Genomic DNA, 26,555 nt, shown 5'->3' with positions numbered 1-26,555 from the left:
ACAAAGTTGAAATTCGGCATCAAGTTGGAGTGTTGGGTAATTTTGGTTTCCGGTTTAAGTATCTTTTCTAATGCTTGATAATTTTGTGTGATGCACCTTAACACGTTTGCTACTTAAATTTGGTTTATTTTGGACAGATATCTTACAGGCTGACTGAGATTCAACTTGTACGTCTGATTTTGGTGTAGCGTGGACTGCATATGAAGGTTAAGCTCATGGTATGATACATGGTAAGTTTTATGACCATTTAACGTGTTACAGTTGTATTTGTGAAAAGAAACAATCATTAGTTCAGAGATCATGCCCCGCTTAAACCGCCTTCCTTTTCACCGCCCTCTCTTTACCTCGCTAGAAATCGTTGTTGGCAACTTGTAGGATAGCATTTCCTTATCATAGCTTTTGTGTAGCTTCATGAGTGCAGAAAGATCAGTTGAGTTGTGCTTTTGTCACAACATATTCAGACAATTTTATCATTTTAGAACATCGCCAACAGTGAACTGACGGACTGACGGTGCCGAAATTTGCAAGATCAGGCATAAAGATGGTTGACTTGTTCCCACGGAAGTAATAAACAACTCGCGTCGTCGCTTCGTGTTCGCGTCGTGTTCGCTTATGTTGCAACCTGCTTTTCAAGTTTTTATATTTGTTTTTGGCTTTTCTGCTGCTGATGAGTGTCACTTGACTTTTTTTGAAATTGATTGGTAAAGCGATAGAAGCAAGATATACCATTGAAGCTCGGCTGATTAACCGATGAAAATCGATAATGGTAATCAATAAATTAATCGATATCAATCGATGGCTGTTAGTTAACTGAGCGGCATTGGCCAATCAATGGCCAATCGATAGTCAAAAGAAGGATTTCTCTATTACATCGATATTGATTGTTATCGATCGTTATGATATTTGGTAGCTTCCGACCAGCGTCGGTCACATTCTGGTTGGCGCGCCGTCTTGACAGTGTATGGGTACGGTTTATCGCATATTGAAAAGCTTTTACTAAAAATAATCAAGTACCTATTCGCGTATAGTATCTCTGCGCGGTTTGCTTGTAGCTGAGTGTCGTAGACAACGTGATATTAGTGTTTAAATGTTTGGTGAAAGGGGTACCATGCCTTTCGACGTGGGAATTGGTGAAGTGTTTGCGGCCCGAAGGGAAAGAAGGGCTTGTAAACGTGTTATTAAACTACTACATGGGGTGGACTTTTTAGGCCAAAAAAGGTGTGTCGTTTACAACCGTAGATATGACGCTTGCCGACTAATAACACTGGGGATATTCCTCCGTCTCGGCAGTGTTTATAGCACAAGTGCTAGTGGGGCCGAGCATTAAACTTCACAAAGAAATAATTTAAATTGCAAATAACATAGTTAAAAATCCCAACTGGCCGGAGGCAGACCAGCTGGCTGCTTACAAGGGCGGCCGAGGAGTTGAACTCGGGGCTACCGAGAAAGAACTCCAGCTAATAATTAGCGGTCAGAGCGGGACTTGAACCCGGGACCTCCGGATTTCAAGTCCGGCGCCCTAACCACTTAACCACTCGACCACTCTGCTTCCCTGGTTTAATCGCTTCCAGGAGTCAGTTAGAGTCGATCCAAGAGGACAAACATGGATGGAAGTCGATAAGAATTGATGGTTATCAATGGCAATCGTTGAAAATCGAACATGTTAAAGTTGCGAAGTTTCCCCTAATCGATTGGTCATTTAATCCAGAGGTTGTGGGTTCTATTCCCGCCGTGGTTGCGGTCTCCCATTTCCTTACTAGAGCTAACGCTCAGTGGGATTTTCATTGGTTCATTTAGCACTTTAACATAGAATAAATTCTCTGATCCATCAACCTTCAATCGATTAGCTTGAAATCGACGGTTAAGGTTGATATTGATTCTCATAAAGGGAACATGAAGTGTTATCACCGATTATTGATTTCATCGATTGGTCACCCCAGGCATTGAAGTTATTGCCCCCCACCCCCACCCCCTCCTCTCTACTTCCATTCTGGTCTCCTTCATTGGCACAAAATGCCCAATCCAGTCCAGCTGGCGGAGCACTAAAGTAGCCTCGAGAATCGATATTACCCGGAAGATTGGCCTTTCACAGAACAACGTAAGCAACTTTGGTAACGTTCCCTGAAATAAGTAGGCAGTAACAGAAGTATCGGTTATTATCAGGCGGTGTGCGTCACGAAATTCGACCAATCAGAATGTATCATTTGATCAGTAGTTTTCGCTCCCACGAGCCGGTTGTCAACGTAAACACAAAATGACTTTCACTGTTGTTCAAATACTAATAAAATAGTGGTTGCCTATCGATATCAATTGAGTTGGCTGCTTCTTCCGCTTTCTGATCCCGCCACGTTGGTCTTTTTAGTATCCGATAATTCCTGTCCTGTGGTGTATACTGTCCAAGCTGCCTCTTGGCGCACACAGGTGGTGAGGTCTGTGCATAGACCAGTTCCTCTCGTTAATCCAGATCAATTTTTCTTTCAACGAGTTGCCTTTATGACCTCGAGAACATCCGTCTCAGTCGTTGCCCATTCTCTTCATCAAACATCATTCTTTGCATGTAGACTCCTTGCCTGACGTGCCACATCTCTGGAATTTTATTCTGCAACTTGCTCCTGCAGGATCTTTAACGCTATGTGAACCGATACACTGAGAAGCTACTGAAACAAAGCGTCTTAACTTTGTAATACTATCGGTCATGACTCTTGACCTATTTCCTAAGCTTCCAAACGCAATCACGCACGTTGTCTCTTGCCTACTGGCTCCTTCCATTCTCAGCACACTGATTTTGTTATAAACAGTATCACTAGAAATGCATAGGACAAAGCATTAACCAGATGCCAATAAGAGCTTCCTCGTATGAACCCGATCAACTGGGCTGGCCCGGTTTCCTAGATCTTACCTGACCACTATTTCCTTTATAAAACTTTCGATGAGTTCATATGAGAAGGAAGGCTAACCCTCGGTTTTTGGGTCCGAGATCTGGGTAACCAGGCTAGAAATCTTTCTCATTGAAACACTCCAGTCCGGTGACCAAGACGAATCAAAAATGGCCTATGAAAGCCTTGATTTTGCCCTTGACGAACAAATTCAGTACCAACAACTGAGAGTGGATTTTCTGTACGATATATCTATGTTTGGGCCTGCGGTTGTTTCACAGTTGCCGGGTGATTTCGACAAGCGTTCAAAGGTGGGCATGGCCAAAGCGAAGAATCGCGCCTTTTGCATCTCAGTAACCGGGCTGAAACTACCCCCTATGAACAGAAGACAAAATTCGTCCCGGTTACTTGGCACATATGAAGAGGCCCTTAGAGGCCTGTATGAACCTGCTGATGCTGATGAAGATGCTATTTTCTTGTTTGTGTACGGCTGCATGTGTATTTCTATATCACTGAGTCATTGCTTCCAGAGACTTATAGTAATAATTACTGATAGTTTTGTCTATTTTGCGTCATTGCCGGGCTTGGCCTGATACAGTAGTCAGAAACCGATCAGGTTTACAGTTCTTTTATGGCAATGTTGCTTTTGTTTCTCACCGAGATTCCACATTTGTGTTCAAATGGGCTTAAAATTCAAATACTAAAAGGTGAAATCCTCTCAGTTTAAGAAAGGCCGGTCCAAAGACCGAACATTGTAAGTGCTCTTAAAATAGGCACCGGATCGTAGATGTAAAGAATGACTCGGATTCAGTGCCGAAAGAAAAAATCTAAAAATGTTAAAGATGAGCAAAATGTTTGATTCCCAAAGGAGAGGAACATTTCAGTCAGTAATTTTTTTCTTCCTAAACGCTGTTAAGTAAGTATACAACGGTGGCAAGGTCGGGATGTAGCACAGCCGGGGAAAGATTTTCATGATACACTCTATTACTGTAATTGCCAAGAAAATATAACATATGGGAGCGTGGTACCAGTGATCGTTACTGCTCAGTTCCCGACACCGCGCGGGTCAGTATTCCCTTGGTCTGAAATAGCAATAAGATTTTGGCCATCAGTGTAAGTCTCAAATAAGTTTGTTTAAGAGAACACTTTTTGTCGTTTTGCCTGAACGGAGGTAAACATTTTAGACTGAAACATGTTTAAAGTATCTACGAACTTTGGTAGGAGGTTTCAGTCTGAGCCCCTGTGCGCAGCTCCAAGTAAGTGACTCCCTTCCTGACGTCAGCTTACCACAAGCTGAAAATAAATTAAAAACAACCCTCAACAAAGGCTCCGCAAAGACATCTGCGGAGCTCGTGAAGCAAAAGTTTGGTCGTGTAAAACCGCCACCCTCCTATCTTGTTATCTTTGGTCGTTAGAATAATAATTTAGCTACGTATAGAACACAGGTATTCCAAACTAAGAAAAAAAACGCAGATTGATACATTTCAACGCTTCAGTGTCTTGCGCTTGATCTGAGATTAAGATAGTTCTTGATGCATCATTTGCAGTGTTATGAATCTTGATTCCTATTGTGTTTTCTTGACAACCTTCAGTTTACACATGTCTCCGTTTTCTTTGTCTGATTATATTTGACACTTATATTTACCTAAATGCACGTGGATTTTGGTGGATATTTACCAAACCGCGAAGTATAAACAGTGGGCCAGTGAATAACCATCCTCAATGATAAGTCACCATTTTGGTTCCGACAAATTGGCGAAAAAATATGACGCAAGAAATCCAGGACAACGCGAGGTAGCCAATCAGAGTGCGACAAACACTATTCACTGGTTTGATATAGATATATGTACTAATAAATGTATCTGTGTCAAGTATAAGACCTAGTTAGTAATGTTATCATGTACAGAAGTATCATATGTGTTCCGGTGCGAGAGTTGCAAATTTAATCAAGTTCTGTCAGTGGCAGTCTGTTTGCCTAACAACGGATACGCCGGACAGTGCCAGCAGGACAACCCAATGTTGTAGATTTCAGGAAAACGCTGGCCCTTTGAGAGGTCGTTAGCAGTGGCCAATTTCGGCACGTATCCCTGGTCCTAGTTTGCCACTCATGATCAGTTAGGTGAAACGTGATAAAATGCCCGTGGATCATTATGGGCTCTTATAACTTGGAACGCCGACCAAAAAACAAACTAAATCCTCTTTTCAAATTTAGCGTCAGTGATGTTTATACTAACCAGAACCGTTTTATTTCATTGTAAGAATGGAGCGCAATCGATCAGATTTACATCTCGTCTAGACAACATTGGAAGTTGTCGGATGAATCAGAACCCAAAAAGTGTAATAATGAAACTGTAGAGACGAACGGTCATCCATCTTATTTAAGTAAACTATCTATGACAACTTGTAACAAATTTAATTTATTCAAGCCACGGCAAGTTTGACAGTTGTAGTGGAACCGATCGATGACCACATTAGAAATGGAATCGTCGGTAAGCAAGAAAAGTTCTCCCTTCGATAATCCTATATAACTTTTACTATAAAATGTACTCAATTGATTGGTTTAAAACAATTAGGTTAAGAAGGGGAAATAACCAAATATTACAATGTAGAGTTGAAACTAAAACTTCTACATGCATCCAAGAAATAAATAACTGCTTAAAACATGCTTCCAAGAAATGAATAGGAGGATATATTTTATTGTATATTGACGATTTACAAGATGTATGTTCCTCTGAATTGTGTGTAGCAAAAACGTTGAAAATCAATTCAGTTTATTGGATTGTATAAACAAGCTAAGCCGGTACAACTTCACAAGAATTTTTCAAAAGTTACTGAGTAAGCCAAAGGGATTAACTCGGACGCCTTTCAATCAGATCAGTCTGCCGGTTTTAATGCTTCAAAGGCTTTGAGGAGAATTAAAATTATGAAACTGTAAACCTCTTGCCATTTGGCTGCTATTCATGTTCTCGTGGATGCCATTCAAAGTGGGATAAGCTGCAAGCGAAGATTCATTTAGCTCAACCTCATGTTTGAGTCACGAAAGTATCTTAAATATAGGTTAACAAAAATTTATTCATCAGCATTTTATATAATCGGTTTCTTCAAAACTTTGTGCTTATGTTTCAAACGTATTGATTTAGCAAAATTAAGGTAGAACACAATCTCAAATGGATGTTTTTCAAACGTTTTCCATTTAATACAGTACGATTAACTTAATCCGGAAATGGAATTAAAGCTATCGAGGACCCGGTCAAAATTCACCTACATTCGACAAAAAAAGTCAAAATCCTTTTATTCTGGATTAACTTTGCCTTTTTAATTTCCCCCCTCTTACAAAGGCTAACTTAATGGATAGAAGCATTCGCTAAGCCCTAGCTTTCCTATAAGAAGCTCAAACTGAAATCCAATGTGTGCCTTTTTCCTCTGAAAATATTTATTTAGTGTCGTGTTTACCTGTTGTTATGTTTGTTCAGTTGCGAATTATCTCAAGCAAGTCGATTTAAATACGTTAGTAGCGAAATTTACCATTTATTTCATTTGTGAATTCTTGCTAGCCAGGACTCCCTGGCCACAATAAAACAGCTAGCTACACCGACAGCCGTCAAGATCATCGAATCAAAAGGTAAATTTTGGTTTGTCTTAAATTTCCTTTATTGTGCGTCACATGGATATTATTTATTTTAAGTTGCGTGTCTTCGACTGCTTGCAATGTTTGCGTTGGTTTGGAAGTATAGGCGAATATCATTTACTGTTCTCCATAATATTAATATCTGCGAAACTAATGTTAGGCTTCGTTGTTACCACCTTCGTAGAAACCTCCCTCGTTGAAACGCTATATAACTTTAAAATACGACGTAGACTAAATTTATTCATTATTTAAAAGTTTATGGCAACGCAAGTGTTACGAGGAATTGAGTGATATTCACAGGAGACTATTACCACGACCTTGACCGGCATTTTCGCTACTGCTTGTGCTATATGTATTACTCAGTTTGTGGTCTCCGTGATAAATATTTCAGTTTTAAGTGTCCTTTGTAAAATTCATCACAGCAGATGTCATTTATGTCAGGTGCTTTTGAAAGCACGAGAGACAAAATCTAAATATGTCTGCCTCGCTCAACGTGTCTCGGAAGCAAGTTCTTGAGGTAGAAGTGAATCACAATCCTACATAGACATCATGGCGCGGATCCTGTTGTTGCCAGCTTGCCAAGCATAAAAAAATATGACGTTGATCGACACATTTACCCACTTCACTCTCTGATTGTGGCTATTCTTGGAAGCAAAAATTGACAGTTCCTGACTGATGCAAATGGCTACAGAAAACCACTTTTGATTATGAAGGAAAATCTGAAAATTGCTCTTCAAACTCCGCGAGCCAATTTGATATTTCAAAATGACGCCTGTGGAAAACGAAAAAAGAAAACGGCAAATTTCCAATGTATTTAACTCGATTGTCTCCCCACGCTAATCTTTTTTTTGCGCAAACAACACTCACAAAGTAAAATAAGAAATGTAATGGCGACAGAAGGTGGACACCGAGTTTATCTGATTGTAAAGAATGATTTCATTTGGCTTAATGGTGAAAACAGTGTTTAGAGTTATTGCTGAATTCATTACGGCTTGTTCAGTCTGGCAAAATATTCGCTGTTTTATACAAACATACGCGTTCCACTTAACTTTTCTGGGAATATATATATATATGTATATATTTTTACAAATTCAAGCTATAATTAACATTTTCATTAAAACTAAGACACTATTAAACACCGTTGCTAGAGAGGTGATTGAAACAGGCATCTGTCGAAAAGCAATGAAGTAAAAAAAGAGTGAAAATAAACTCCGCTTTGCGTTTGGGGTTATTTAACAACGAAGAGCATAAATGCCTTATTTCGGCCAATTCAGGACTTGTGTTACTGAATTGAGGATTAAGTCGTCAGGCCGAATACAGAGTAAATGAAGTCGAAGGAAATTTGGAATGAAGATCCCTAGTTTTGTCATGTTTAAAACGCCTTCGGGTAAATGGTGTTGATACGTCTTCCATCATAACAAGGTTTGCTTTTGTTTCATTGGACAAGTTTCTAAACTTCACCACCCACCTCATCAAAAAACAATACAACTGTCACTCAGAATGCACTTTGCCTTGACGCTGTGTTGTCAAAATTGGACAAGGATATTTTGATGTAAATCAGTCCCGCGACCGATAAGTTGACCACGTGCACTCTTATCTAATGGAAGATATAAGCCATGAAAGATACACGTCTGATCAGTAGCGTGTGGTATGTTTCCGGTAACAGATCAAACAAGCAACAGCACTAAGCTTTGCCCATTAAGACCTTCAGCGTGCATTGCCCGGCGACAAACGAGCGTATTCCAATTGGCAGTGCGTTCGTGACATGCATCGCGAAGGCAAAGCAGCGAATGCTACATCTGTAAAGGAATAACAAGAGCGAAACTGGAGCAAGTCCAAAGAAACGGCCAGTGTAAACACAGCGAACAATCATTTGCGGATTAGGCGATTACTGCGAGTTCTTGCTGTGTTTCGTCAGGTAGGCTGGCGTTAAATTTTTTAATGTATCAACTCGATTTGCATGCAAAACCGAGAAATTACGCTTATGTCATCGAGCATTTAGCTCAAACACACGAAGCGAAATTGTGATATGCATCAGCACCCGCGAGCTTGCTGTTTATCTTCAAGGACCTTTGCGTGCTTTCGCGAAGCTTTGAATTCACTGACGCTAAGCCGTGAAATTATCTGCCATTCTTCAAATTTCAGATTATATTGTTCAGGTAATGTCTAGGAAGCTCGATCTCATGGAGGATCATGGAATAAAAAACAGCAAGCTAGCGCCGCCACTATTATATCACCCTTGACTCAATTTTGTTGCTGACACGAATCGTTCGAAGTTTCCATCTCCGTGACCTTCTACGACACAGGCAGGCAATCTGATCTTATTTACAGTTTTTGTAGCGCGATGATTTACTGTGTTTTGGCAACTGAGTGAATGGAACAGGAATCTACTGCTCCGCCTTGTTTATCTCGATTCTTTGCCTCGTCGACGGCTTCTTAGTGGGCATAAAATTTACGCTGTGAAATTTTCGTAATCCATTCAAACATTTTAATTATTGCAACGATTTTAAGTGGAGGCAAAGACGCGCATTAATCAAGGAATCTTCTAAGCCGATGAAAAGACAGACCGATCGAAAAAGGTTTGTTGTGTAAGTTTGTACCTGAACTGTAATTAGAGGGAGGGGAAATTTATGTGATGATTTTCGCCAATGTTTTTGGAAGACTTCGATCTGTGGAGTCAAACTGTAATGGCTATGTTGACGTCCCACGTCATAGATAGCAACCAACCATGAAAGGCTTGGATTGACATGTTCAATACATCTTAACACGTGTCTCATTAGAAAACCAAACATAGGGGCGTATTCAGGGAGGGAAATGTATTGTCACGACGTAATTACTGTAAAAACAGAATATTCAATTAGGAAATTTGTCAGCGCCGAACGAGGGCCAAAACGGATTTTGTTTAATTTGCAGTTCGTTTGGGTTGTTCTCACATCTTTGGCGACAAATTTCGCGTATTGGACTCGAAAATAGCGTTGGTTACTTATCGCGAGTCTGTTTACAGCAGAAGCAATTTTCACCCTACATTGCCAGATGTGTGAAAAACGACTTGTTCAAGAAAGCGAAATTTGCATACAGGATGGCAACCGATATCTTAATATATGCAGATGATAAGAAGAGAGGGAAGTTGTTGTCGCTTGGGTGATATCAGCAGCATAAAAAACTGGGGTGTTTTTTGGGTTAACATAACAACTCGCTAATCCGGTCGACAAACGTAGACGAAAGAGGTTAAATCCGTTAAGTAAACATTATAAGCCGGCGGGAGGTAAATCACAGTAAAAAGCCACTGAAAAGATTGCTATGCGGCCTCCCGCGCGCCAAGTACAATACGATTACAGTTATTCGAACATCACTTATCATGTAGCGATTGCTCGTTCCATTCGCTTCATTTTGGCAGGCCAAGGAGCCGTCAACATCTGTTGAACTGTGGAGCTTCTGTAAGGCGCAAATTAGCAATCTGTTATTGGCACAGCAGTTTGTCATTGTTTGGCTTTCAAAGGGCACAACAAGCCGAATGCTAATTGAATATTACAGCACAATGTAACAAGATAATTGTGGACAATTAATTATATGTCTTAAATGGTTTAAGCAAACGTTGAGTCCAGCAGTGAGCGGGCACATATCGCGGTGAGATATAAGCTTTGCCCTCGTGCTCTTGGCTCATTCCATTCTTGTCGGTTTCAGGACAACAGACATTCCATGAAGAGGAAAGAGCGATGGAAACATGGTCGATGCTGTTATGCGGTTTGTTGATTGCCTCCGGCATTCTTTCATCGCAGGCTGAGGGTAAGAATATCTGCTTTCAACAGTGCAGCGAGTGCCGGAACGCGACCGAATTTTCGCTCACAATACAACGCTGTGATGAGCTCTCTAGATTACTATTAGTCACTCAAACATAACTTGTTTAGCTAAAAGTTGAAGTTCGACCATCGCTGTTGTAATTGTGGTGGGTCGCGTCTCAATCCTTCTACAATAGTTGACAAAAGAGCGTTTAAACTACAGTTAATGTAAATTACCTTTATTTTGCCACGGGGTAAATACGTAACAAGACCTGTCAGATGATAACGGCATATTTGTGCAGGGGCAAAAGTTGAACGGCGAAAAATGTTTGGATTCTGTTTTTTTTTATATACATAAATATATAAATACCTAATATTCGTCATTTCAGGTAACAAACAGTTTGGAAAGGGAGCGCTAGCTGACCTTGTAGTGGATTTATCCCCGGCCTCATCGGAAGTTCTTGGAGGCAATGTCACTTTGTACTTCCATTTTCCCAGACATTATCCTGGATTTTCACCCGAAAGAACACTTAGTGTCCTCGTGTATGATAACAGCACTGGCAAGAGACTTCACACAGAAACTGTGCTGTTGGATGGTCCCGAAATTTCCGTGGTTTTGCCCTGCGAAGTCTTCGACCACCCAGGATTGTACCGATTCAAGTATCGCATTTCAAACAGTGAATTTGCGGCGTTTATCTCTCCGACACTGACTCTAAAATGGGGTAATATCATCATTGAGTCGCCGACAAACCACACCGCTTTAACTCGATTTGGCTCCATCTGGATTCGACACAATCGCAAGTGCTTACCCAAGAAACACCGCGACGAAGTAAATCTCTTCTATCTTAAAGGCCAAAAGAAGATTTTGGTGACCCGAAAGTACGTTCGAAAACTCTCGAATGGAAAGCAAAGAATACCTCTTGGCTCGTGGATTCGAATGAGCTTCTCTTGTGATGTTTTCGACACTCAAGGAACATATTTTTTTGAGTACAAAACTGGATTTGCAAACTTGTCACTGGCCAGGAGTGTTGCCCTCCACGTGCGCTGGGGTCGTCAAACATTGTCCTCTCACGCTAACAAAATTTTCCCATGCACAAACTCGTTTACAATTTCGTTCCAGCACCCCGATTGCCACTATGCAAGGACTAACGACGCTATATTGTTACGCGATAGATATTCCGAGAAGGTCATCGCGCAGAAAACAGTAGAACAGGGACACACAGCCACATTCTTTCCGTGTTCTCAGTTTAAAGACTACGTTGAAGAGTATTGCTTTGATTATGTGACTTATTCGAGCCTTACGAGGGGAAGAGTTAAAGTCGCTTCGCTGTGTCTTCCAACGCGTCCAGGTATGTAACACATTCTTATCTAATGAATAGCACAACAGAAAGACATGCTTTAATTTTTAGCTGCCACATTTTAGGATTTCATCCACAGACGTGAAACTTGAAACCGCTTTTATTGACTCGGTGTTTTCCTCCGCGGGTAATAAAGGTAAACGAGGGTGATTTTACTGAAGACAATGCTATAGTTTTCCGGCACTGCCCCCTGACCCTAATGATTATCCAGAAAGTTGCCAAAATAGTAGCCAGTTTTGGAGATTAAGAAGTTAATTTGTGGACTAAAATTCGTTTTTATATGACTTATGTGTCCATTGTTTCGAGACATTAGTAGAAATGTTCGATTTGCAATACAATAATGCAACATTAGCAGAGGAAGGCGTGAGAAAATGTAATTACGAGTTTGTCAACGCAGACGCTACGTGGAATACGAATTACGAAAATTTGAAGCATTTGAGTTCAAAACGCGCTACTTTCCAATGCATTCTAAAGGTCTTTTTCCGCGAATTACTCGGTTTGGAATGGTAACTTGGCATGTAAGGAGGCCATGCAATTTGTAACGTGATTTTGTAGCTAAACAGCGTTTACAAATCAACTTCCTTCATATTTTAATGCACTACATTAGTTACATTGGTATCATAAAAGGCCGGTGCGTTTCTAGATATTTGTTATTATTTCGTCAGGTTTTCAACTAGAGGCGAGTTTATATGTCATGGGTAGTGTTAATTGCAAACAAATGAAGTGAAAATGGTTCGATAGGAAGGAAATGCAGCGAGGCGAAGATGAGCTATTAAGCGTCAATTAGCGCCATTCTACGACACGACTCAGAAACCTGTTAAATTTTTCGCTTGATAATAGAAATTAAGTTCTAAAGGAAAATTAGCTGGTAATTAGTCGCATTCATTTGTAAAGCGATGAATAGGTTTCTAGTGACGTTAAAGGTCCCCTGACAGGTATTAATGATGTATATTTTGAGACAGCTTTGTTGTTTTCTACAAAAGACAAATCAACCTGGTCGCTCCTTGAATCAAGTGCCCATAGCTTCTTTTAGCAAAAATACAACACGGCAGAAGTTTGGAACAATAGCTTTCAAAATATTGACTCAACATTCCATTACGCCTCCCGCAATGGGTTAAAATAGCACCTAGTCCTTCATTTTGTCAAGAAAACATCCCGTCTCTAAAGTAAACTAACTTTAATATAAACAGAAACAAGAAATATATTTGTATAAAATCGATATGTTGTAAAGTGGTCAGCTTCCTGTGTCACCACTGCGGCTTCCCACTAAGGAAGGGCCAGAACTGATGAATAACAGTAACTCTTTTTTAATTGAACGCCAGCTGAAGAAAGTTCGAGTTGTTGAAAGTTCAGTAACGCCAGTTTCGATCGGAAAGAGTTTGTTTATTGGTCATTCCAAACTTTTTTAATTTATATATTTACGGCATGGATTTCGCAGCTGACTGATTTCAACTTTTTTCGTCTTTGCGTTAAAGCTTGAATTAGATAGCTAAAACTAATCGCCAGGGACTAACAGAAAGACACACTCGGAGACGTTGCAATCCGTTCAGTTTGTCATAAATGTTTTAGATACAGCAGGAAATTCGTGGAGGCTTAAACTTGTCGTGAATTTTTTTGTTGCCTTTCCGGGAATTTATCTGTCAGATTCGTGGGTATAATCCGGAAAAGAATGTCATGATTAAAATCAATCTTTGCTCTACTTGAACATGACACGAAGAACGGTGAAATGTAAATACATTTGTGACAATTAATGCCTTCTACTGGCATCCCTGTCAATATCTGTGAAGTGCCTTTTGCTTTGCCACTTAGCTTTGACGGTTCTATGTTTTGTCTTTGAATGTTTTTCACAACCTTCGAATTTTCGATAATATTTTCTTTTTTGTGTGCGAGTGGTATTCCGTAGTTATGTTGTAACTATGTCTTTGAATGGCGTATGTTGTTATATTTTGTATTTTTTGGTTGTTTGTTTTCCGTTCCACATCCACTTCGTCATAAAAATGGTGAATGTTTCCCGCAAACATGATGAAAGGAAGTTCCTCAAAAAAAGTCAGTCTTGTGGGGTTCCTGTTATATTTTGCAACATTTCATGTTGTTAATTTGTATTTTTAGAACGTTTTCCAGCTTGTCAGAGTTTCTACAGTTGTCGATGCTGATACATGCTGATACGAAAGCAAACTCTGATTTCATTTTGCTAAGTTAATTTGCTGTATTCGAATGTCTGGAAAGCGTATGATATTGGCACAGATGGTCTGGTATAACGTGTCGAAACTGTGAAGGTCACCTACAAAAACAAAAAACAAAACCTACGACTAAAAGCTGTTTACGTTTGAGTATTTTCCTGTCTTTGCGGGATAGCAGACATTTAAAGTGCGCTTTGCTGATGTCAATTGATGTTTGTTTCCGGAGCATTGTCATCTCAAAATTGAACACAGCTTCACGAAATCTTATGAGCTCTCAAAGTTTGTGGTTTCAGATACTTTACTATATTAATACCAAGTAGTTCCCTTAACAGTGAACAGCTTTCATTTATCAGGGTCTTATCACATTCTTTGTAATACACTGAAGTTTTCCACGTTTGTAACTGTTTTATTTTGGGCTGAACCACAATTTAAGAAGGAACACTAAAGCTTACTGGCAACTCACCCGGGTAATTGGCTTTGTAGGATCCCGCTCAATTGTGTCTTGCTACTGATTTCACTTTTATTATTTTTGTTGGTCCTGTAGTAAGATACAGGAAAAGGTCTTGCTAATTTAGCGGTCATAAAACAGGGTATTTCTTCCAGAATATGTGTTCCTTGTAAATATTACTGTCCATCACGTGCTAATTGCCCAATTTAGGCTTCCCGCCAAACCCAACCTTACCACGGTGACCTTGAATAGCTCAGAGAGAAATCACCTGGGATTGAAAAAGTATAGACATTCATACTGTTCCTGATAGCTTCTCAAAAATAATCTTGGTTTTACTTCTGACTTCCATACCGGTATACCTTGTCTCGTGATTCATTGTCTTAATTTAGAGCATCACTTCCATAACAAACCAGCCCAAGAATTTCTATCGTTTGGGAAGTGTCAAACTGAAGAAGATTCTTCTTTCATGTTGTTCACGCTATACTAATAATTTGCAAACCAGGCATAGTTTGAGTATATGGGCAGAAACAGGGTGTGGTAATTAGCTTTTCAATAATAGGATTAGGAGTAACTGAAAGTGAACTCAGATGTTTAACTCTAGCTGGCATGCTTGACACTTATCATCATAAGTTGTGGATGAAAAGGCCTATATTATACTGCAGAAAAATCTAATAGGGAAAACGTTCTCGTAAATTAGGGAGCCCCTTGAGGTGCCTCATTAGCTGGAAGAGTAATACGCTAAGATTTTCAAAATGGTATCTAAAAATATGATGTAACAAGAAAGATTAGGTGATCATGATAAGAAGAAAATATAGATAGCGAAGCAGGCAATTTTGCCATATAAGGTGTCATGGAAAACAAACACTATTAGCTATCGCTTTACAAAGGAATATTTCGTTCTGCATGTATTCTTCAGTATTGTATTTCTGTCGGAAAGGGCAAATTAAAATACTACGAAAGCAATTTCAATAGATGAAAAATGCAGTGAGCAGAAGAATAGCTCTGGCAAATTTTACAAATTTCACTGTAATAAATTTGGTGATAAATTTGACTTATTTCCGAACGAAAAACTCGTGGTCGACATGCATGTTCTGTTAAATATGTAATCGCAACTGAAAATATATGACAAATGTTATAAATAGTGGTAAGCTCGATAAAAAAAAGAAAATCAGGTCGTGCTACGTCAGATCCCCGCACCTGAGTCTCAGCTGACTTCATGTAGAGGGATCTTGAGTACGTCAAATTGACAGTAGAATTTGTCATGCCGATTTCGTGACTTTGATTTGTATTCACCTGGTCACGCACCAGTCACGTTACGTATAATTAATGAAAAATCAATTACAGATATTAGTCAACCACACACACCCCGCATAAAGTTTATTTCTCTAACATCACGAAACACTTTTCTTTTCTTTAGCGATGGAAAGAATATCTTTGGGTACAAGAACGTATTACTCAAACAATTGAAACGCGTAATCCAGATCAGAAATTATAGGTAGACTTTCAATACAAAGACTTTCAATCCTCTTAGAAAGTTCCGGAAAAGGATTTTTTGTACAAAGCTATTTTAGGGTTAATAAAGAGGAAAGAATACTTAAGACTAGACTTTGTGGCGCCAAAACCCGGTGCCAATATTTTCTTTCTGTTTCATGAATACAAAGTTTGCTTTCGTATCGATAGAGAGCCATAAAAAAATTCCCACCCTCAAACGATTTTCGTTTGAAATAAAAATCTGCGTACTTGTGAGTGAACAGAAGTAGGGTGAACTCATTTTCCGTGATCCGAAATTTGAAATTTCCGTGAGCAGGCTATTAAGTTTCCTTTTGTTTCTCTTTACTTATAATATAAACATGATAAATTAGCACTTTGTCAAGCAATAATTCATTCTTAAAGTGCTTTTAAAATAGACGAATTTAGCCTTGAGGCGAGTACAAGAATTATTTGTGAGAAATATTCTTGGCGAGATAGGCGACGGTGATGTAGCTGAGTTACTAGCCAATCGGTTAATCAGTTTACAACTAGAAACAAAAGTAGCCCAGGCAGAAGGAGAAACGGGTTATCTTTTAATCCGTTTAAAGCCTTGCGGTCGACCTTAATATCCTTTCGGTCAGTCGTTAATGGCAGTAGTACTAACCTATGACAATGTGCAACACCATTTCACAAAGTTTTGGATAAATATAAGTAACAATTATGACCGAATTGTGTTTTCATTAAAATAAATATTGAACGGCCCCATATAATATTTTCATTTTAACTTTTTTTCTTATTTTAACTGCAAATCCTACAGCTCCTCAGTCTGGGTGTTGAATAACTCATTCCGACTGAGCAAAGCCAAAAAGATTTGTTTTGTGATTTTGTTGCAAAGCAAAGTAAACGAGAGGCATTCAGTACCGCGTATTGTCGGATGTACCCGGCGTAAATCGTTGCCAAAAGCGTTTTCTTTCAAGACGTCACGACTGAGGAAAGTAAACACTGTAGTGAAAAACGTGATTTGAGTCAGAAACTAGTTAATAGATGAATTCAATTCAGCAATTCCATGGTCCAGCTCATGTAGTATTATCTCGTTGTTGTCAGCATAATTGGCAGACTTTCTTCTAATTATTGTACAGCGGTTGCTACTGTCTGGAAACGTTTTTTAGTGTACTTTTCAATACCCCCCATGGACATATTTTTATATTGTGTCTAAAAAAAAATAACCTCAAGATTTTGGTTAAAGAGAACGTTATTCACACAAAACCATGTGCGTGCTATTATGGTGTAACGTGTAGTTATTTTTATTGATAATCTGTAAAATAATGAACGTTTTTCAAATCATCAAACTCTTCGAATGCAGAGTTGTTGATTTTATTCAGAAAAAGTTTTTCTTATTTCTAAAATACTGAAAGCTTTATTTTCCGAAGACCAAAGGTAATATCGAAACGAACTTCAAATGCGATACGGAAATAAATCTTGTGAACCATTTGATGAACAACTGCAACTAATATTTACTCATGTTGTGTTTGTGAGCTGTGTTGAAGCCCAAAAACGTATAATTTTATAAAAAATATTGGGTATGGGCAGCACAAAAAACTGCCCTTTCTCCATAGAAACTGTTTGAATGAATGTAATTGTCAGGTTAAATGTCTTCTGGGCTTTGAAAAAACCCATCGGGTGATTAATGACAATTCAGGTCCTTACGTGTTTGGTTCATAACAACATCACGTACTATCTCAGTTGGGTCATTGTAAACAGAAATATCGCACTCACAGTTCTCAAGAAGGTTAACTTCAAGTTTTTCCCTTACGTCAATCAATTCATTACCGGCCAACACAAGAGTGTATTTGCCAAGGCAAATAATATCGGCTCAAGTTCAAAATATGTGAGAGCAAGTGTTTTTTTTTTACGAAAGTCCGAGTGTAGGTACTTGAAGGATTTCCGCTGTAAAATGAAAACTACAACGTTGTCATATTATCATGAATCCGTGATCTAGGCGGTTTGCATCATTAGCGAAAAGCCCGAACGATATCTCGAACCATAAACAAATTTAGAGAATGCGTCGAGTTTGTCGAAAGACACATTAAGTGCAATTTTACATTTTTTAATATATATATATATATATATATATATATATATATATATATATATGTATATATATAATTGCCTTCCTTACCGGCTCAGTTAGTAAGACAGTCAGCTACTGCCAAATAGAGGAAAACGGAGATTTCTTCTTATCGAACAAAAATCATTTTAATATGATAATTAGCGATAAGAAAATCCGACGTTTCGACGACTCCATGTCGTCATTACAATGAATACACAATTACTGGTTTGTGAGTATGTAGATAATTCGTTAAGAACAATACAATGAATGAAGGCGTGAAAGTGCAAATATGTTCAGCTTTTAAACAAAAGGTTTGGCACGAGTCAGCTTGAGTGTTCAGTTTCAGCCTCTTGTTTCTAGAAACTAATAGTCCCATCCCATTTTAAATGGAAATTGTTGGAAATAATATATATTTCCTATACTCTTCCTAGTCTTAATTTGTTTTGAAATATTTTCGCAGGTACCTCGAACGTTGGCTGGAGTTCGTGGTCGTCTTGGGGCCTGTGCTCTAGCTCATGTGGCGAGGGCAAGCAGCACAGATATCGGTACTGTTTGAGTGTCAGCACCTCAAAAGACAGGAAATCCACGTGCGCAGGGAAAGCCCTGATGTCCAGATCATGCGCACTCAGCCCTTGTCCAGGTACGAAACATAAAACATAGCCATTGCGTTCTGTGTTCTTAAAGATGTTTGTTTCAAATTATTTCAGTCCTTGAGTCACAAAATATCAGGTTTCTAACTTTGGGTATACACCTGATGTTTGAAGTGTAACTGTTCTTATGGAGAGGTAAAGTATTGTGACTTAACTCACCTGAGAGCTGCATGTACGGCTTAGTCCCTTTTGGTATTTTGGTATTGTCAGGAGAATATGGCTCTTGGTACTGTTTATCATGTACAAGGCGGTTCTACGTGTTGCGTCTGTGGATGTGAACTTCCCATGAAAGCTATTCGGCAGCATATTCCTGTGGTGCTGTTTATTACGCTGTGCTGGATGGTTGTAACTTTTAAAGCTTGCGTGGAAAGCATTTCCTTACAAAGCGTTTCCATAGGTTTTACTCTATAAAACTGGAAATTTTGCTCGGACTCCACTTTTGCGGCGCAAAACGCATGAAACGCCTGGTACGCAGACTAAAACTTTCAGTCTTAAATGAGGCATTTTAATTTTGCCATTCAATGAAAGTACTTTGTCAAGCTTTGAACGCAGGGAAGTTGTAAGGTTCATTTTCTTTAGTTACGTTCAAAACATTGTTCAAGAGTCCATGAGCCTGTGGTCTTTCTTTTAGTCGAATTTTTTTGATGTTTTTTCTTGCTGTCTTTCTTAATCACTTATCTACTTGTGTAATTATTATGTCTGCCTCTAGTGTTTGTAAAAATTTGATGGGTGCTGAACTGAAATAAAAAAATTTAAAGTCTTAATTTACAACATGATATAGTTTTGTACTAATACAAAAATAGGCAAATTTACTCAGTATAAGTAAAAAGCTAATCGAGCTGACTAAAGATATGTAGTATTTACAAGTATAAGGTGACTATTTATAATTAAAAATCTTGTCAAGCTACAGATAAACTCGTAAACTCACGCCTTTAATGAGTTATTAAACATTCCAGTTTCAGGATCCCGTTGTTACTGTGGGTGCCTACTGACTGAACCTCAGGGAATGATTACGTCATCTCCGCAGCTTTTCCCTCGCCTGGGACCTTCCACCTGTACGTGGGTGATAAGACTACGTTTGGGGAGTAGGGTCAGGTTGTGGTTTGACGCCTTGAAAATGAACGGAGACTCGATTATAATACGAGATGGAAGCGATTCTAGCGCACCGCAAATAACCATTATCAAAAACGATAAGCTCAAAGAGGCGATAATTTCTACCGGTAACAGTATGTACATATTTTACAAGCACAACGGAATCTGGACAAATGGTACACGAAGAGGATTCACCGCGTCTTACAGGGCAGAAAGTAAGTAGTATTCAAATGTGAGCAGCGTGTATTTTTTGATACAGGCAACAAAACCTAATCCACGCGGAATATCTCCTGATAATTAGCCGACCGACGAGGCTGTAGGCCGAGTGGGCTAACATCAGCCGATATTCTCCAAGATTGAGCAGGATAATTGTTTTATTTTATTGTTCAACATATTGATAACAAAGCGCAGTACTATTGCAGAAAGGCTGGAGATGATCATCATTTGTTACATTCTTCTTCCGGACAGATGAAATTTTGTTTATCGCAGAATATATGATGTGCAAAGACGACGAATATTGAGTTCACCATGACCATGTTTTGTTCAATTTGATCCACCATGTTGTCTTGCACTATTACTGTCATGCACATTGCTCTGTACGTTTTATCTTGGTTTTGGAACAATCCTCTTAATTGTCTAGGAAACGTGTGGGTGGGGGCCCAATTTACACTGCACCCGTATTAAGCATGTTTCAATTTAATATTGTTTTTATTTCCGTCTTTTCTCAGCTGCTGAACCCGTGCCTGTTCAAGCGAGGCCAGTGCTCCGCAGAAACAAGTTAGGAAATCAAGAAGTAATTTTCCTCGCGGTCTTTATCTTTGCGGTACTTGTCTTCGGTGTTCTTCTGTTTATTGTATTCACGAAGATTCGTCGTCAGCACAAACACCTCTCTGCACCATCCAGCGGTAGTTCAAGCACCTCTGAGTCCACACTAAGATCCACGGGAACGGCGTCTCCTCTTGATGACGAGGCATCCAGCAGCGAACCTCTTAAAGGCTGTCATAATCAAAGAGTGAAAAAACATTCAAGAAGATCATCGCATAGAAAACGGACTCGAAGGACAGAATTTATTTGTGATGCGGATCGTGTTCCGCGCTGTACTTGCGGGGAGATTTCTGAACTTGATTCTGCATCAGGAAGCAACTCTGCTAGCGATTGTTCGCCTGTCAGGGTGGTGGAAAGGATGGTGCCAAGGGATGAGATACCCTATGACTGTCCAGAATGCCTAAGATGTGACAGATATCCTGTCGGTATTCCGCAGGAGTTTCGAGCTCCAGAGAAAAAATATTATGGGGACTGGATGCTGAAAGAAATGCCGCCAAAAACGAATTTTCACACAGACCATCATATTTATAGAGATCCATGTAAATCGTTTGTGTAAATAGTGTTGATATTTCTGCCTGGGGGCGGGATCCAGGAAAACAGTTTTAGTTTATAAAAGTGCTTAGTGACAGTCATTGCCGACAATAGAAGTAAGAACTATCTCCAGTATAAGAATCAAATTGATGAGGATTTCATTTTCATTACTTGATGCTTCTTCAGTTTTAAGTTATGTTCTCCTAAAGATAGATAGTTTTCGACGCTAGTGATTATTAAGCTTTTCTAGTTCTCTCAACGGCTAATTTAGAATAAATGCGATATTGAGCACTAACAAAACACCTTCACACTAAAGTCACTATTGTCACATTCTGATATCACTGAGCAGTTTTCTAAACAAGGTAATGATGTATGTTTGTCTATGTTTATGTATTCTAGTCGCCAAACGTTTTTCATCTACCTTTGGCAGGTTTAACATCTAATGCAAGTATAACTTTATCCAAAGTAACTGCTTGCTATTACATCTTTTTCACTAATTTGTCATCAAGTCATCGACTCGAAAAAAATAATATATAATTATACTAATTTTTTAACCGTTCTAAAGTTTCTAAATCCGTTCAAGATTATGAACATTTTATAGTAGATCCCACCATTCTCGAAATGCTATACATAAACTATCGTGATGAACTCAGTTATACCTGAGAATTAAACTTTGCAGGTTCATTCAGTTGATTTCCAGGAAGTGGACATGCGCACTGGCTCAGGCTAACCAAAGGGGAAGTGTTATCTACAGGACTCACTCCCATGCGTTTTTGTCTTCCGTTTGGTCGGAAAAATATTGAAATTTTTGGAAACCGCAGGTTGACATAATTTTGGAAAGAAATTCCCAGGCTTCTCTTGAAGATCTGGAATAACGACACTTCTCCTTTTAATGCGCTTTGTGGAACAATCATCGTTTGTGTCCTAACCTAGCTTAATAACGATACACATGTCGTGACTTTAAACCTGTGCTTCGTCATCAAAACGATGGATTCACAAATTTCGTCATTTTCAGACGTCAATTTGGTTATTTGGAACCTCTTTCCACACTGGCATACAAAGATAAGTGTTTTCCTGACATATGTACCAAATTTGCCCAGTTTCTATTACTATCACCTATCTTGACCCATGAAAGGACATGTTAATCTGCTGGGAACGAGTCAGCGACACGTGAACTCGGTTTCAACGTTCAGTAAAACGTCTTTGCACTCACTTGCTTTTGAAACCGTTCTGTGGAATATTTTTTCCTAAGATAATATAATTTATTTGGAAAAAAAAAGAGAAGTTAATTTTACTGACATGAATAGCATTGAGATTTGATATTTTCTAATCAGCATATTAACATTAATCAAACATATTAACATTAACTTTAATCAAAACCAGTTGGAAATAGCGACACGTTAACCCACCGTTTAACCATGACAGTACCCGAAAAAGATGTATCTTTGTAGTATAAAGTTTTGTAAAACAATTTTAGAGCCCTGTTAGTGGGGTAAGACTAAATTAAGATACTTTTTTGGAAAAAGAGGATATATTGTACTATTAAAAGGTAATCACTATTTATTAAAAGAAAAGGGGACGAAATCCTTTAGAGAACTAAGTTTGGGAGATTGAACCACAGTAGTTTAGTCTGAGACGCGGATTTATAGAATAAAACATTAAATTAAATTCAAATAGGAAAACGTTTGCAACATTTGTGTGGTTTCTCTTGATTTGCGCGCTGTCCTTGGCTTGTCTTACCTTCTTGACCACGCCAAAGTTTTTTCAGTCCGTATTTTTCGACTGTTGTGTAACGGATACAGATTTGAGATCTCGACTCGAGTTGGCATCTTTCTTGTGTCCTCAAGTGTCGGTCATTTCTCATAGCCATACAATATATCGTTTTGCCTTTTTATTACTAAATGATATAAAAACAAAAAGTTGAGTGGAAAAGAATTCAGAAGCTTTATTTCTTGGCGTTTATCTTTTCGCAATCTTTCTCGATTCCCAGGGAATGAGAAACCAAGAAAGCATTTTTTGATGCGCTGATAAAACACGGCTTATTGGCCAACTGGAGCGCATGGGTTTCATGTACACATACATTGCGAACTTTTCCTTTGAGATGAGAAATCACATTCAGTGGACCTTACCATCCGAATACTTTTCTGGAATGGGGGACGGGGGATAAATATTTTGAACTCTTAAATTAATTGCAAGAAGCCATTCGTCCGCCATTCCAATTCTGTTATCGATTGGAACGATGTGGTTCCTTCCTTTTTACATCAAAAAGCTGTATGTGGATTTTGGGAAATGACCACGAAAAGTTTACACAAACAGCAAGTGCCACTTTAATTAGCCCCTTTTACCAAATCAACTGTAATAAAAGTGCTAAAAAAATCAACCTCGCATCTATGGATCCAAACTCGTATATGATTAAATTCTCCCAACCAAAGCTACACGAAATGTATAGGAGAGAGCTTGGGACTATTAGGTTTGTGTGTGGTAGGTAACGAAATAAATATAACGGGAAGGGTAACAATTAGAATCGGCGAAATCAATCAAAATTCCCCAAATCAGTGGCAGAAGGAGTCTCCCTTCCTTCAAGAATTAAGACTAATACAGGCTCTTCCCTAATGCATCAGTCATTTCCAGCAGGGCCCATACCACCCCCTACCCACACCCCCCAGGCTGACCCCCGGGCACGGGATTCTTTAAAAAGAAAAAAAACGGCAAATGTCCCACGGCAGGGATGACCGAGCTGTTCCAATGCCCCACAGTACAGCAAAAGATAAGTTGATTCCTTCGTTTCATGGATTTCTTTCATTCTTATCAAAGCTAATTCAGGCCAAACAAAGTCTCGAATAAGTCTTTTTTCTCCGTATTGGTCTAGTCACCGTCAGTTATGTGGATTCGGTAGACTAATGTACGATTAAATCTGGAGGTCGTGGGTTCGATTCACGCCGAGATCCGAGATTTTTTTCTTTGCCTCGTGCGGTCTCCCATTTCCTTACGAGGGCTAACGCTTAGTGGGAAATTCATGGGTTCACTTTAGCACCTTAACAGACACTGCAGAGCAAATTCTCTGATCCATCCTAAATGAACAGGTCATACGTGTTCGGTTATAATTTTGGTCTTGATGGTGATTTACAAATATGAATGAATTTAGGTGAAATAGATAAGATTATATTGTGGGAGAAAACAACTGAGTTTTGACTTTTGTATGTCAGTTATTTTCCTACAATCAATTTTTAAGAAACATATTAGCAATCTGTCATTATTTATCGCCTGTGATGGTCGGAGGCTTTTCGGGTGAAACTAGGTTAAAATATCTGATCCCTCCTCAAGAACTGTCCTATTATGCACTCCCTGAATGGACACCATGGGCGCTTACCAGCCCCTCGGTGGGAAATTTTCGACGTAAATATGAAATGATTTAGCTTGTTTTTAACAGTAGACGGATAACGTGCAAAATGTATCAGCATCAAGTGGAAATCCCAAAAGGAGCAGTAGAAGTGCATCACTTGACTCACTTTGACGGGGAGCCCATCCTTCAGAAATGTTCCAAATGGCCCGACTTGTACCATTTGATTTTCCAGCCGGAATGTTTGGGTTTTCCCTGTAAATGGTAAGCACCCCAAAATTCCTTATACAGCCCAACCCTCCAGCCTCACTTTATAATTTTACTTCAACACACCAAAAAATCTCCATCTCGGTCTGTTTCTCAGTTCTTACACTACGGCGGTGTAAATTTTCCATACATTCAGCTGAAATATCTTCAGAAAAACATAGACACAATGCAAATGCATGGAAAGCTGAAAACAACCGTCAAATTCAATCATTAAAACCCTTTCCATGGCCCCGGAGCATCTAGGAGGGACTGGCGTCATACCAACTGGGAACGTTTTGTATTTTAAAAGCACCACACGCTATGAAATTTAACCTGGCTACAATTGACCAAAATTTCAAGTATCGAAGCTATTTTGGCAGTAATCTTCAGCATGAAATTTATCGTTATAGTACAAGATGAAAATAAATTGCTTCAAAGCTGACAAACCCCCCCTTTGTCTCAGCGTAACTGAGTAATCTCCCCTTTCATTGATACCGAAATATAATAACCCTCCCCCCTTCTTCCCTGGCCAAAATCCTCCGACCCACCAAAGGTGATTAATAATGACCGGTCCATTATTTTAGTTCATTATGGCTGGCAATATCCCGGGCGTGGGCGTTGTGTTTAAACATAGTTTTATTTGCGAAATCTGGACGTCGGGCAAGAGCTTTTGGCGGGGAGGGGCGGAGGGGGGGTGAAATGAGGGGTTTTTGGGGGTGAAATCTCCTATCCAAAAATGTGGAAAAGAAAGGGAATACTGGACAACCCTGAGGTAACTCCTCCCCTATAGGATTATGGTTTTTGAGCTTCTTTGGTCTGAAAATGGCATTAATTATATCCATTTCGGTCTAAACACGGGTATGGATTTTAGAGGCCAGGTCCAGCCTGAAAACAGTTATTAGAAAATTACATACCTGAAAGAGGGACAGGGTTTGTAGGACCAGGGCGCACGCCCCCATTGAACCAAAGATGCCGAGGAGTACCTCACCCCAATCCCCCGAGCTGTGCTCCACGAGAGATCGTCCATGGAACAGTTTTTCTCACGTCTCAGGGTTGAGCTTGAAATCAGATGAACGCAATGCTCATGCAGTAAGGTGAAAGTTTTCGTTAAACTTGCTTTTCAACGCAGGCGTAAGCCCAAACATGTATTTTTATGCTTGTACTTACGTTTTGAAGGAAAAACGAGGCCTTACTCTTGCTCTTGATCTTGACCAAACCACAGCAGGTTTCATAAAGAATTTGTAAGGAGCAATTATGAACGGGGCAATGCCGTGTCACTTTGAATAGCCCAAAAAATAAATCTGCATTAATGGCAACGTTAAAATAATGGTCCAGTTTTGTTCACAATTACTCCTCTAGTACACAGACACCAGTGTTAATTATATTTGTCTGCAGATGGCCAGGATAGAAATGGATTACAAACTTGAAAAATTATGCCCTTTTTTTCGATTTTTTTTTTCTATTTTTTATTCTGGAAAAGTTACTTAAAGCTGGTATGGTCTTTTTTTGTATAAAAATCACTTGGTAGTTTCTTCTCACAGCGCTGGGAACAACTTCGGGCGTAAAATAGCAAAATCCCCTTGGTAGCCGACCCTTTAAACCATTAGTAGCGTTCACGTTAAGTTATTCAACTCTGGAAACGAGAAATTCGAGGTTAAACATATAATGGAACATTAGAAAGATTGAAAAATTTTCAGTTGCCATCTGGCCTGATTCCATTTCCCATTAGTCAAGTTACTAGCATGATTCAAGAAGATTTAAGATCATCCCTATGCTCCTACTCCCCTCCTCTTCGTCCTCCTTGATATTTTTGTTAGCATTTTACTTTCTCCTGCTGATAACCCAAAGAAGAAAGCCTTTATTGCGAGATGTTGGAAATGATCTGAGGAAGTTCTGACCTCGGAACGTCTCAATGACATCTCAAATATTTAAACAGTGAGTTGTAATAAACGAACGCGTTGAAATTAAGGATATCTCGAGCCGCACAAGGCTTGAAAAAATGCCAAGGAAGAACATGTGGTT

The 26,555-nt window shown here is 39.2% G+C and overlaps 1 protein-coding gene across 6 annotated transcripts; it reads left to right on the top strand.

Moving 5' to 3' along the window:
* Window positions 1–159: 159 nt before the first annotated feature.
* On the top strand, window positions 160–22,640 carry LOC146465551 (uncharacterized). 6 transcript variants are annotated; one of them, XM_085128875.1, is made up of 7 exons: window positions 160–230; window positions 6,431–6,498; window positions 10,189–10,290; window positions 10,673–11,632; window positions 18,310–18,489; window positions 19,456–19,806; window positions 20,320–22,640. In XM_085128875.1, exons 3-7 carry the CDS (start codon window positions 10,221–10,223, stop codon window positions 20,970–20,972), a joined length of 2,214 nt encoding a protein of 737 aa, XP_084985001.1. In that variant the 5' UTR covers window positions 160–230; window positions 6,431–6,498; window positions 10,189–10,220; the 3' UTR covers window positions 20,973–22,640. The 6 variants fall into 6 exon arrangements, with proteins under 6 accessions (XP_084985001.1, XP_084984998.1, XP_084985002.1 ...); XM_085128876.1 differs by lacking the exon at window positions 160–230 and adding an exon at window positions 5,159–5,365; XM_085128872.1 differs by lacking the exon at window positions 6,431–6,498 and having other exon boundaries at window positions 201–230.
* The last annotated feature ends 3,915 nt before the right edge of the window (window positions 22,641–26,555 follow it).

Source organism: Pavona decussata, unplaced genomic scaffold (assembly GCF_977016875.1).
Source record: "Pavona decussata unplaced genomic scaffold, jaPavDecu1.1 SCAFFOLD_156, whole genome shotgun sequence".
Taxonomy (NCBI): Eukaryota; Metazoa; Cnidaria; class Anthozoa; order Scleractinia; family Agariciidae; genus Pavona; species Pavona decussata.
The sequence above is the reverse complement of the archived record's forward strand: the minus strand, read 5'-3'. Positions and strand labels throughout refer to the sequence as shown.